The sequence below is a fragment of the Clarias gariepinus genome, chromosome 6 (assembly GCF_024256425.1).
Source record: "Clarias gariepinus isolate MV-2021 ecotype Netherlands chromosome 6, CGAR_prim_01v2, whole genome shotgun sequence".
In the NCBI taxonomy this organism is placed as follows: domain Eukaryota; kingdom Metazoa; phylum Chordata; class Actinopteri; order Siluriformes; family Clariidae; genus Clarias; species Clarias gariepinus.
In genome coordinates, this window is record NC_071105.1 from 13,203,689 (window position 1) to 13,216,783 (window position 13,095).

The 13,095-nt window shown below is 41.3% G+C and overlaps 1 protein-coding gene across 1 annotated transcript; it reads right to left on the bottom strand.

Annotated features, from left to right (window-relative positions):
* Positions 1-2,635: 2,635 nt before the first annotated feature.
* amotl2a (angiomotin like 2a) lies at positions 2,636-11,622 on the bottom strand. The gene is made up of 11 exons (XM_053498796.1): positions 11,451-11,622; positions 9,973-10,765; positions 9,688-9,880; positions 8,467-8,611; positions 8,239-8,325; positions 6,226-6,521; positions 5,929-6,128; positions 5,743-5,844; positions 5,461-5,627; positions 4,894-5,052; positions 2,636-4,638 (listed from the first exon to the last, which is right to left on the bottom strand). Exons 2-11 carry the CDS (start codon positions 10,686-10,688, stop codon positions 4,553-4,555), a joined length of 2,151 nt encoding a protein of 716 aa, XP_053354771.1. The 5' UTR covers positions 10,689-10,765; positions 11,451-11,622; the 3' UTR covers positions 2,636-4,552.
* Between the last annotated feature and the right edge of the window lie 1,473 nt (positions 11,623-13,095).

Here is a 13,095-nt window from a genome sequence, read left to right on the forward strand (position 1 = left end):
ATCACCCATCCAGACACACTTAAAGAAAGCATCATCTCCCGCCTAGTGAATCAACTGTCTGAATTCTTGAGGTGACTATTTCAAAAATGTGCCGAATGCCTAGAGTCAAGAGTTCTTGCGAGATTAACGTTACAGAAAGAAGCCAAAAAAGGGAGGAAAGGTGAAACCGTTCCAGACAGATTGTCATCATTAATCACTGGAGTGGCTTCAACCATCATAAAAACACATGAGGTAGTGCTCTCACAGTGCTGCCTGAGGGAGCAGTTACAAGCACTAAAATGTAATAAAATAAACCGTAGCACTGTGTACTCACTTGGTTATTAACCTTGGCTTTTTTTTTCTTCTTCCCCTTTTGTACTGGAATTTTGAACATTTTGCTGTATCAAGATGAGATTAGATCCCAGGTATTCATCTATCACTCAAGTAAAGATCGCTTTGTTTGTAGCATTACTATGCTCAGAGTGTGAGTAATGCGTTTCCATATACAAGCTGAGCTGTGTTGTAGTGGGCCAGTTAATGGAAAACACAACCCTGAAACATGTTTATTTTGAAATCCTAATGGTGTGCTTGGCAATTGCGGCGCTAATTGTTGGTTTGTTCTGTGTGTTTTTTTTTTAATTATTATTATCCCTGTTAGACCTTACTGCCTGCCTAGTGTAATCAAACATTGGTGTTTATAGGGAGAAACAAAATTTCGACAATTTTTAATAAATCAGACATGATAGATAGCAGGCAGGTTTTTTTTTTTTTTTTTTTTAAATTTACAGATTTTAGTATGTGCATTTCTATACAAAATACACTTTAATAAAGTGGGCATAATGAAGTAATTTCAGTGTGTAACCTCCATTATATTGCAACATTAAAAGTGACATGATTATGGCAGGAAACAGCTTACTTTGCTGTCTATTCCTTAATTTGGATTTCTAAAAGGTTGCATGGTGCTTTAGTGTTTACCACAATTACATGATGTTGTATTAGTCTGACTAAATGTGTTAGTCTGACTAAAAACAGACTTCTAAAATAAACGTAAACTGAAATTGTACTAAATCGAAGTCAACCCCAGATTATGTGGTTTGGAGAGGAGCTACTTCAGGGCGCTGGTGGCTCAGTGTGTTAAGGCTCTGAGTTACTGATCGGAAGGTCAGTGGTGCGAGACCAGGGTTGTCGCTGTTGGACCCTTAAGCAAGGCTCTTAACCCTGTCTGCAATGGGTGAAATTCACTGTGCAGTAATGTTTATGTGACAAATAAATGCTGAACTTAAAAAAAATAATAACTTAATTGGACACAGAAATTAGGCCAGGCGCTCTGTGAATGCTCCACAGGACTTTGATCCGGAAGTCAAACAAAAGAGAAGCCTTTAACATTGCAAGGGTGTGGTCTGCAGTGGGATAAAACCATAGTCACAAGGGATAGTGCGCATCTCATTTGTACAAAAGTTAAGCATATAGTATGTTTAAAATGTACAAAACCGTAAAATTGTCCATGTTTTCCCTCGATTGTTTTGGTCTGTGGTATAATAAGTAATGGGTAAGCCAGGAAACATCGCCCATGATTTAACTGCTTGTCATGCTACCAGTTTGCTCATAGCTAACTTCTTTGTTAATTTTTTTTATTTATTTTTGGTCTGTAATGCATTAGGTCAACTGAGAATACAATACTAACAATGCTAACAAGCAACATATCACCAAATATTGTATAAAAATGTAGATAGTTCTCTGAACTGTTAACTTAAAATGTCAATCTGTCTTGTCCCAGCTAGTTAGCTAATTAGGTTTCTTAATTAGCCACTGTTCATTTATGTTGTATGTACTGTAGCACCTCGGTTCTGGAGGAACGTTGTTTCGTTTCACTGTGTACTAAACTGTATATGGTTGAAGTGACAATAAAAGAGTACTTGACTTGATTTGACTTAAATCAGACATAGTTTGGTCAACGAATCAATTACCCTGCTGTTCTTATAATGTATAATTAAATAAAGACATTTAATTGCCTAGTCGTGTTTAAGTAATTTTCTTTTTGGGATTAATAAAGTTCTGTGAATCTTGAATTTTATAATCGTACTGTACTTTCAGGGGTCAGGAATCCAGTCTTATCCACATTGTTTGTGTGTGTGTGGAGTTTTGTGCATGTTTTTCCCTTACTTAGTGGGTTTCCTTCCACAGTCCAAAGTCATGCAGCTGATTTGATTAGAGGAGATGAATTATTCAATTACTTTCTTTTGGTAAAAAATTTCCCAAAAACAGTAAGCTTTTTTCATGAAAATTCTCAAAAAATGTACAGAATCTCATCAGCAGCATGAGAGCCTCTTTGTGTGAACATTCTTGTTAAAGAAGAGCAGCATGGTTACTATAGGGGTATGAAGTGAGGGACATATTTGCAATGCAGGTTTGCCCACTAGCACTCAAATGGGGCAGAGTGGTTTTCCCACAGCAAGGCTGCTTTCTTCTGTGTGCAGCGAAAGATACCAAACATGCCGATGAAGGGACTTAGATTAGAGACGTTTGTACAGACTTGCACTGGTTTAAAAAAAAAAAAAAAGGGTCACAGCACAACAACACTTTTTCTTCCCCCGAGTACATTCCTAGTAAATTAAAAGAGAGAGAGAGAGAGAGAGGGAGAAATGGACACGACCAATTTCTTTTTGAAAATATATATATTAAAGTTTTATTTAGTTAATGAAATGTTAATGGCATACAAAATAATCCCATTTCAGAAGTTCACAGCAACATCTAAGTATGGGTCAACCAGTTTGAGCAAGGTGTCTACACTTGAACTTACTAGTTCTAATATTCTTAATATATAACTTATTTGTAATGCAAATCTTTGGCATTATGTTGATGTCACTAGATACTATAAAGGCATAATATACAAAATATATTAACATCTTTTCTTTACCAAACAGCTCTTTCTGTAAACAGTCCAAGTAGAGAGTAATTCATTGTCTCCCACTACAAATCATTGGCCAGCAAATAATTTGTGTTGGACACAGGGTAAGGGAGAAAAGTAGCTTCAGTGACAGTAAAGGACATGGTACAATACTGATTACCCACATTTCCAGTCTAGAGTGAGAATTGCCTTCCACATAGGACAAATGTGTCTACTCTTATTTTACCACAAAATCCCACACACGTTTACTAGCCTTAAAAGAGAAGTCACAACACGCACTCACACACGCAGCCGCTTTGACTATAGAAATGCAAGTTAAGACAGTAACTATTTTATAATACCACATCAACTATCATTTTAGCTGCATTCCGTAAATAAAAAGGTACAATTGATTATTAGTACTATAACATCCAAGATGATGAAACATGGTCAAATATGAAGAAGCTGATGTATGTATCCATATTATGATTTAAGTGTTCATAGTAGAACCAGCTACCATAACATCAAGGAAATAAATAGACCCAGAAAGAGAATAGTAGCGTGAATGCCAATCATTTCACACAGGCCAGAGGTCAGGCTACAGAGAGCCTTTTTCCCCAAGCAGGAACATTCCTGCATGTAAGACTGCAGCTCCAGCTTGTCAGTGAAGGACAGGGGCATGCTGGGTAGATGCTGTTAGAGGCCCAAAATGATAATGTGGCATTTAAAACATCAGCCTCCCCTCAGCGCTTCCATCGACTGACAACACTTAAGTGTCGCTAAAAGACACAAGTACGTGCCCAGCAGCGCAAGTCCACAAAAGGAGGCTTCTCATTCCACTGCTTAAAACAGTGTGAGAGAAGCCCACTGGCAGCCAATTATAATAAGAACGCCAACTGTAATGTTAATTTAGTCAAAGGGAGTGTCAGAGTTCAGTCAATCGGTATTTACCCAACTATTCTGGTAAATGGTGTAACCCTAAGCCTGCCGGTTTACGCTATACTCGGCATCCCGCAAACCTTATCATTCTTTTTTGGGACATTTAGTGGTCAGAATGACCAAAGTGACTGTGTGTTTCATCCAGGAATGCAGGATATAGTCTTACACAGAAAGATGCTGCCCTTGTATAATGCTTCAAGGGAAAATGAACGTGACAAAACAGTTCGGTGTCAAGAAACAGACATTCCAAAAAAAAAAAAAAAAAAAAAAGTGTCTTGTTCCTACTCACATACACACACACTCAACACTCTTTAAGGAAACCTCACACACAATTCAGCAGCAATTATCATAAATAAAAATACATGGCAATAAAAGCTCACAGATTTACTGTTTTAAATGTTCTTATGCCATTTCACAGCAGCCTCTTGGAGTTCTGCAGAGTCCTGTACAAGTACCTTGGATTCAGAGGTGAACCAGGAGAGATTTCCCAGCACTGTCTGTTTTACTATAAGAATAGGGAGCACAGCTCTCCTCTCTGCACTGGGCAGGAATCTGGGGTTCCCCTCTTTCTCTCTTTTAGCCCCTTTAGTCTGCCACAAAGCGGACCGGCTTCTCAAGCACCATTAAAGATGAGAAGATCTTGCTTGGCAATTCTCACAAGTTTTTCACAGATTCAGATGCTGTCGAGGCAAACGCCTTTCATGTCTACATGAAACAGGATTGAGTTAATGTTCCTTTCCAAGGTCTTTAGATGAGAATCTCCACCACTTCACTCTCGACGCTCTTGGCAGCACTGACCAGAGTTGGGGTCTGAGGCTTTTCTGTGGTTGTATCTGCAAAAAGATACAGGAGGAAAATTTACTTTACAGTTGACGTACATATTTCTCAAAATGGTGTGCACTGAGAGTCCACTTTAACCAACCCCATGTGCTCTACATGTTACTTTTTAACCTTGGTGTATACAATGTATTAATGCATCTTAATAGTTTTTTTAGGCAGTAATAGCCATAAACCAATTAACCAAACATATTTTTATGAAATGTTGTTCCGACTGAATTTTAGGAACTTGATTATTATCGGTTACACACCAGAGCTGGGTGCAAGTGTCTTTTCAGAGACTTTTGTTGAAATGGCTGGCTCTGTCTGCTCATCACACTGGGTGCTGCAGTCTCGGCTCCTGGTCTCAGCAAGCGAATGAGGCGCAGAAGGCATCACGGCTGCCGTCTGGTCATCCGAGAGGCTCTTCCCTGTCAACACAGACAGAAAAAGGAAGCAGTTTAATTGCTGGCTCCAACACCCAAGTGCTTCTTCACCCTTCCTTAACACATCTGCTCCATCGTAGACATCCCTATCTATTTTGGCTAGTCTATTCCAGAATGGGGAGTTGAAATGCATTTCAATTCACAACACCAGTCCTATTTGAGGCGCATCGAAGGCAGCCTTTGCAACATTATTTTGGATAAGCACATTCTTTCCAGGCTAACTTTACATAGTCGTCCACGAAAGAAGCTACCAGTTGTCAGGGAAAAAATTCAAAAAAATAAAAAAAAAAAATAAAAAAAAAAATATATATATATATATATATATATATATATATACACACTATCTTGCCTAGGCGTTTTTAAGCCTGGCTTGCTAACCTCTGACCCTCTCACCTTTGGGCCGTGCAGTAGATGTAGTTGTGACGGTGCTGATAGAGGGGACGGATCGAGCTGGGCGAAGGCCTGAAAGTTCAGGACGGGCCTGCTCCCTTCGTGAGCGCTCTTGCAGGACCTTAATCATGGCGTCCTTCTCTAGAAGCTTGGCATACAGGGCTCGGATTCTAATCAGGACAACACAATGGATTAATCACTCAAGGTTGTTGACAAAATTTTTCCTTGTATTATAACCCTCAAGATGTTTGCCACTTGACAATAGACAAGTTAATAGACAAGTACCTGTTCTCCATCTCCTGATGTCTGTGGTCAGATGATGGCAAGACTCCATTGAAGCTGTTGTTGGGCGAGTGCCGTGGAGAATGGTTTATGATTGTTGTATCCCTGCAACAAGGAAGCCAAATACATTACAGTCATGCACATAAGGATGAAATAATTCCCTGTGAGGTACTTTCTACAGTCACTCACCTTTGGGCAGCAGCTGTGGCTGCAGCATCCATGGCGAACTGGCGCATTGTGCTCTCCTCCAGATACTTCTGCTCCCAGCGGGTGATGTCGGCCTCCAAAGCCAGGATGCGCTCTTCTCTCTCCCTTAGACGCTGCTGCAAAGAGGTGGCATTCAGGCTGGATGTGGAAGTGTTGATCGCCTGCTGGCCCTGAGACTGCCACTGAAAAATGGAAAAGACAAAATGGTAAGTTACAAAGAAAAACCCAAAACAAGCACTCAGGCAATCTGTCATGTCCAAAAGACGAAAAAGGATTTACCTGCTGTGCCCTTAGGCTCTTCAGCTCCTGTTCCAGTCGGGTACGAAGTTTCATCTCCAGAGCCTCCCTTTTCTCACATGCGGCCTGAAGCTGGCCCAAAGCACTTTGTAGCCTTTCTACCTTCTCCACATATGCCCTTTTCTTACGTAGTTCTTCCTCCAGCTGTCTATTCCGGGTCTGAGCAGATACCAAAGCCTGCTCCAACACCTCACGACGCCGACACCACTCCTCTCCAGAAGCTCTTAGACACTGCAAGTCACGCTTGAGCTGCTCTCGTTCTCGCTGATGCTCCTCATCTAAACATACAAAGAAAAAGATACGGAATAGGTGAGCTGTTTCTGCTCCGTAACTGGTCCCACTTTTTTTTTTTTTACAATAATGCTAGAGATGTACTACAGAAGCATTTCTGGCATGTGTCCTCTTGTTCTCAACTTGAAATGAACTGCGTCACAGTGGCAGAGACACTGAGCATAGTTGTTACGAGGGCCACAAAATGAATAGTAACACTTAAGTTCTAGGGTGTGCCTACAGCATTCCCCAGGCTTCATTCTAACGGATCCTCGTGAGACAAACTTCCCACAGGAGCCTGGAACAAAAGACGGCTGCTTGATTTACACACGCCTGTCTGGACTGTCCTCTGACCCAGCATTCCAGAGATTCGGCAAAATTCCCAGGCTACCAACTACACTACAATTTTGTACACAAAATTCAGCCTCCCCAATTAGCACTTAACATTGCATGGCATTGAGAACGCACTATTCTACCTCCATTAGCTTATCTTTTAGGACTAAATATGTTGCAATTAAGAAAAAACACAAAAGAGCACATTAGTTATTCAGCTCTCTCTAGTACTCAAGCCCTGATTATACAACCTGAAATGCTGGACAGAAAAGGAATGCAGACTTCCTCTTATCCACTTACTCAAACAGGCATGTCTTTATATCCACTGGGACTCTGAAATGCCTTTGGTCATGTGGTAAACAAGTAAACGAAAAAAAAAAGCTCCTCAAGGTCACAGGAGTTTTATCGTATGTATTGCTTCAAGATATGAGACGTTGAATTACCTCCTCTCTTGAACCAATAGTAGATTCTGAAAGTAGATATCAGAATCTGCCATGTCGAAAAATGTCAACACATGCGCATTAGTGTTAATATAAGGAGCCATGGTGCCTTTAAGGCAAACATCTCAGTACTTGAGAGAAAGCATTTCCATTATATGACGAACTAAGGCTCGCTTTCAGCAGATTACTTTCCAGCTCAAGGTCCAAATTAACATTCTTGCGAAAGGGCTGTAATTCACAAAGGGTCAAATCAAACAACTTGGCCTGAGCAGCGGGGGTGAACAACATACCAGAACATACCAGAACCCCTTCAGAGATGCCAGTGCCATCAGGACCTGAATACCTCTCTCAGCATTGCACAATACCTGATTACTCCATGCCTGGTTCTGCATACTTTAACACCACTATGCCCAAACAAGGAAAGAAAGTGGGCCAGGTCTTGCTTAAATCTGGACTGGGTATCTTAGGCTTTCACAGAAGGGTGATCTGGGCCTCTTCTACTGAGCAGAGGGGGTGGGATGAATTCCAGAAGCATGGAATAGCCCAAAATACCTGAAAATATTTCTGGAATCCAGGCCACATTTACTGATGCTGTTAATAATGGCTGGCTCTCAAGTTCTGAGAGCAGCTCTCTCTCTCAGTTGGATGAGAGCATGTTCTCCCTTCTGCTGGGCCTCAGCTAACACAAACGAGGCACAACTCAACGTGCCATTATAATTTGTCACAGGAGAGCTGGCCTTTGCAATGCTAATGGGCGAGTAATCTTGGAATGCAATTTGTCAAAACAAAAGCTTTCTCAGGAATTACAGCTATCATAAACATGTGGAGGAGTGTTTGCTGGAAGAATGTTAAGGTATGTACCAGTTATGACAAAAAGCCTAAACTGCTGCACCAGCCCAGAGTTTAACAACAAATTGAAAGAACACTCATTTGAAACAAATTTTTTACATACTTTGTTCGGCCAGTTTGGCAAAGACGTGCTGGTTGTGATCTTGATCTTCCATGGCTGCTCTCTGTTTATTAGCTGTTTCCAGGCGGTCTAAAATAAGACACAGATGCGGTGTAAATTCATATTTGGCAGAAACCAAGTGTGCAACCAATGGCTCCGTGTAAAACACTATGTTGCAACCCTAAAAGGGATTTACTCAAGTATGCGAAACATCTTCCAAACAGAACTTACCCCTAAGGTCTCTGTTGAAGTCATGAAGTCTCTTGATTTCACACTCAAGCTTGTTCCTCATGGTTTTTTCAAGGGACTCTCTCTTTGCCGACCCCCTCATGAGTGTCTCGTATGCTTCGGATATCCTCTGAATCTCCTGCTCCAACTGAGAAGAGGAAAAGAATAGAATCCTTTTAAGTCAGTCAAATAATTTCTTTTTACATTTGATCACAGGAATTCCTCAGTGGCCACCTGAATAAGATTAAAGGAACCTCTTTATGTGTTACAGCTAGAGGTACTGTAATTGAGCTGAGATCAGTAGGAATGAAAAACGTTCAGCTTCTATGCTCATTGTGTTTTCCTACAAGTGAATCAATCTCAGGCTCTTTGGGGACTGGGAATTGAATCAACATTCCAGAAAAAGCACTTCTAGGTCCCAGGTGTTTGCACATTCATTTTTTCTGCATGACATGGCAAGTCAAAGGAACAAAGGAACAGGATACATTAAAGACATGCCATTTATTGTACATGTACTACATGTTACCAAAGAGACCAATCACAGGTACAGAACAGAAATGCTGCCTTACTTAGCCTGCTTTACAAACACAGCAAAAACAGACAGAGGCATCCATGTGGGGTCATGCTTTGGGGGTGAAAATGAAAGAGGCCATTCAGTCTGGGAATTCACAGCTGTGAGGTTCAGGCGGTCAGATGCAGGATGCCCACAATCCCCTCTTCACTCGCAGGGACATTGGGATGAGCTTAGACATCTGCTCCAACCAGCAAACAAAAGAAACCTCAGAACAGCTCAGCATAGCCCCTCCTTTTTTTGTTCGCTTTATGGCCTATTGATCCAGAGGAGCAGGGTCTGCTCTATAGAATGTGCATGATCATAGATAATCTTCTTTTAGTAAGATGGAGAAAAGGTTTTTTACCTTGGCTACCTTCGATTTACCATAGCATTCTTACATTTGCTACTGACATTTTATTACATGAAAGTGCTCTGAACTTCAGTCATGAGCAAACATATTATGCCTTTGGATAGTAATCAAAATTTTAGAATTCAATCATTTTGTTATTGGGAATGAAGGCGTTTTGTACTAAATGAATCACTCAGACACATTTCTAAAGAACTAATCTCTATGAAATGCAGAATGTTGGCTGCTATTAACCCAAACAGGCAATTATTTTCCAAAGGAAATGGGTGTTTCAAGATGCCAGGTTAGGACATAAAGCAATTACCTTTTGCAGTCTTGCTGCTTTCTCACTGTAACTCTCCACTTCTCTTTTTAGCCGCTCATTTTCCTTAATCAGTTGCTCCATTTGAGGATTGGGAGCAGGGATACTATAGCCTCCGACTATGACCTCTTGGTCAGCAGGGGTCACTGTAGGCAGGTTGTTTTGGCGAGCCACTTGAGTTTGGGCCTGAACGTACCTAGTATGAACAGAGGCAGATTTGAGTAACTGTTGATGAATACATTAAGAAATGGACTGTACCATAATATGGCTGAATGCTTGTGCATTTACCTGTGATGCTGAGAGTGGAAAGCAGGAGGTTCCCTGTAATAGAGTCCATTCTCCTGAGAATGGCTCATCATATATCCAGGGGCTTTGACCATAAATGGGTATTCTGGGGGTGGCCCACGGTGATCTGGCTCATCATGAACACCAGCGGCAGCACTGCTGGACAGCTGGGGGTAGCTGTGTGACGAGCTCATAGGCACCTGGTCATGGGTCCCATTCCTCTCCAGTGACAGCTGCATGAGACGCTCGCTTAGTGATCGAGCATGCTCTCGTTTTAGATCCCACATGTTCTGGTCCTGTTCGAGGCCCGAATCTGGGCTGAGCATCTCTGGTCCAATCTGCTGAAGGCCAGCCAGACCCCTCTGTGCAGCTAAATACTGTGAGTGAGCTTTGGCCTCCTCGTAGGTGGGCAGCTCCTCTGTGTGGAGCTGGTAGAGATGGCACGCTGAGCTCTCGGAGTGCTGGTAGTCACTCTGGTGCTCCTGTCCCTGTGGCTCCTGACGCATGGACGTCTGGAGGAAGTGCGACTCCTCTTGTGTAAGGCTTTCAAGAGACGAGCGTGGGCTCCCAGCGCCTCCACCACTACTGCTGCTACTTCCACGAAGTGCCTGCTGCTGGATGGCCAGAAGAGCGCGTGTGTCTGTAGGATTTCCGTAGCGCAGCTGCTCTTGGATGAGCCGGTGCAGCACCGTGCCTGACGACTCCTCTGCAGTTCTCATCTCAGTCAATTTGTTTGCACAAAATCAGCTCAAATCACACTTTGTGTAGAAGTAATTCCCGCTTGTGCTTGGTCAATCTGGAAACACAGTAAATAAATTAGCTTGCATTCTGTGCAGTTGGAAGTCTAGAAAAAATATCCAAACTAAACATTAGCATTTTATATACCATGGTCCTGTTACAAAAGACAAAAAAAAAATATATATATATATATATATATATATATATAGAACTCAGGACTTTACTGGAGAGTAACATTTCTGCACCAGCCATTGCGTCAGTTATTTCCTGCTGCGAATTCTTTTCCATTGCCTCACCTTCAACTACACCTCCCAGATTAATGTGAAAAACGCAGGAATTGGGAAAAGTATATAACAGTAATAATAATATTTAAAGGCTTTATGTGTATAATTCAGAGGCTGTAGAGTACACAAATTCTCACTTGACTCATGTTTGAAAACTTGTATCCTAAAGAGAAATGCCACAAGTGAACAGAAGCGTGAATTCCATAACGAACCGCTTAAAATATGGATTGGCTTTCATTTTTGTTCTGCAACGCTTACAGACAAACATCAAACAAAACAACAAACAATAAGATCCAGATGTTGCACTAGTACTACAAGCTCAGCAAATTGTTTATTTAAAAACTGTAACGCTTAAGGTAACATCATTGGTCACTCGAGAAAAAAAATGAAAACTATCCGCTGGAGTGAGAGCGAGATCGTTCTCCTTACTCTGGAAAAAGAAATAAACATTAAACTCACCGAAATCACAGAAGCATCACGGAAACGAGAATAAAAAAAAAAAAACAATTTGAGGAAGGTGGGATAATTCGTAGCTCTTCGGAAGAATATAATCCTAAACGAGATGTAAAGGAAGAGTGTGTATTTCCATTGGTGCTTCCCTCTTGAGCTCCTGCGCTAGAGTGAGGCACGGCGAGCTGCGCCACTAATAAAGCGCGAGGCGCGATTGTTCGACGCGCCTGGAATGATTGGAATGCGGAGCTGCGCGCGCCCCCACCGGTCCAACACGCGGCCGCGGGAGCGCGGAGAGGAGGGGGAGGGGCGGAGCGCGCGCACACAAACTGGGCCTACTGCAAGTCTGCACCTTTAATAATAATAATAATAATTAGTCACTTTAATTTTCCCTCTGCTCACAAGTAAACAAAATAAATAAATAAAAAATAAAATAAAAGCTCACTGATTATTCATATGTATAACATACCAATTTGTCCATATAGTTTTTTGTATATTATATGGACAAATCTGTATTTGTCCAAACCTGTTAATTATTAAAATTCAGGTATTTCAATTAAGTTACTTATCCCCAGTGAAGAGCAAACTTAATGCTTCAGCATACCAAGACATTTTGGACAATTTTGTGCTTCCAACATTGAGGCACCACTTTGGAGAAGGCCCTTTACTATTTCAACATGACTGTGCCTCAGTGCACAAAGCAACGCCTAGAAAGAGATGGTTCGATGAGTTTGGTGTGACTGGCACGCTCAGAGCCCTGACCTCAACCACATCGACCATCTTTGGGATTGCGAACCAGGCCTTCCTTCTTGTCCAATATCAGTGCCTGACCTCATAAATTCTCTACAGTATGAATAAGCACAAATTACCACAGAAACACTTCAAAAGAATGGAAGCTGTTAGAGCTGCAAAAAGCCGACCAACTCCACATTGGAGTATATGTATTTGGACACAATGTCATCGCAGGTTGGGCCAAATACTTTTGTCCATACAGTGTATCTGTGATATGGTCTTATATAGTGTATAAGATGTAAACTGCACAAAGTGCTTCTGATTAAAAGCTTCTTCTCTGCTGTGAAAGTTTGTAAACTTTGTTTTAGTGTCCTGTTCCCCGACCAAAATTTGACTTTTTATGTTAAACACCTAAAATGTGTGACAGCTGTTTTACATACAGTCACTTGGCTTTTTTCTTTTGTAGCGTTTTTAAAAAGAAAAGGAAAAAAAACAATGAATGAATGGCAGTTAGCTCCTGTGAAAGGAAATGAACAGACCTTTTGCTGCAGGAAGTTAGAGTGCACATTGAATTACTTTCACAGGTTACAGAAAGTCAGTATGATATATTTCTATTTTCTATTGTTACTAAAGAGCTTTAAATAATAACTGCTAACCCAGACTCCAGAACTGGAAACATTAGATTTCGGGTTTACTTCTGTGCAGTACAGGATCGTTTTTAAAGTTTAAGTTTGCTGGTGAATATTTAAATTCTGCGCTTAATTGCTTAATGTGTATCTGTGTGGACAGTGAGGGAGGGAAGGGTTTATGTATGTATGTATGTGTGTGTGTGTGTGTGTGTGTGTGTTTGAGGCATGCTGCCTGCCAGCTGTCCATAGAGTGAAATAGCCCACCCCCTTAATAAGCTTTCAGAGAGACGTAT

Coding starts and splice junctions, on each gene's coding strand:
- amotl2a (XM_053498796.1), bottom strand. CDS start 10,688: ATGAGAACTGCAGAGGAGTCGTCAGGCACGGTGCTGCACCGGCTCATC. Junction 6,129..6,225: donor AGAGCCTAAGGGCACAGCAG/GTAAATCCTTTT, acceptor TCCATTTTTCAG/TGGCAGTCTCAGGGCCAGCA. Junction 4,639..4,893: donor GACACTTGCACCCAGCTCTG/GTGTGTAACCGA, acceptor ATCTTTTTGCAG/ATACAACCACAGAAAAGCCT.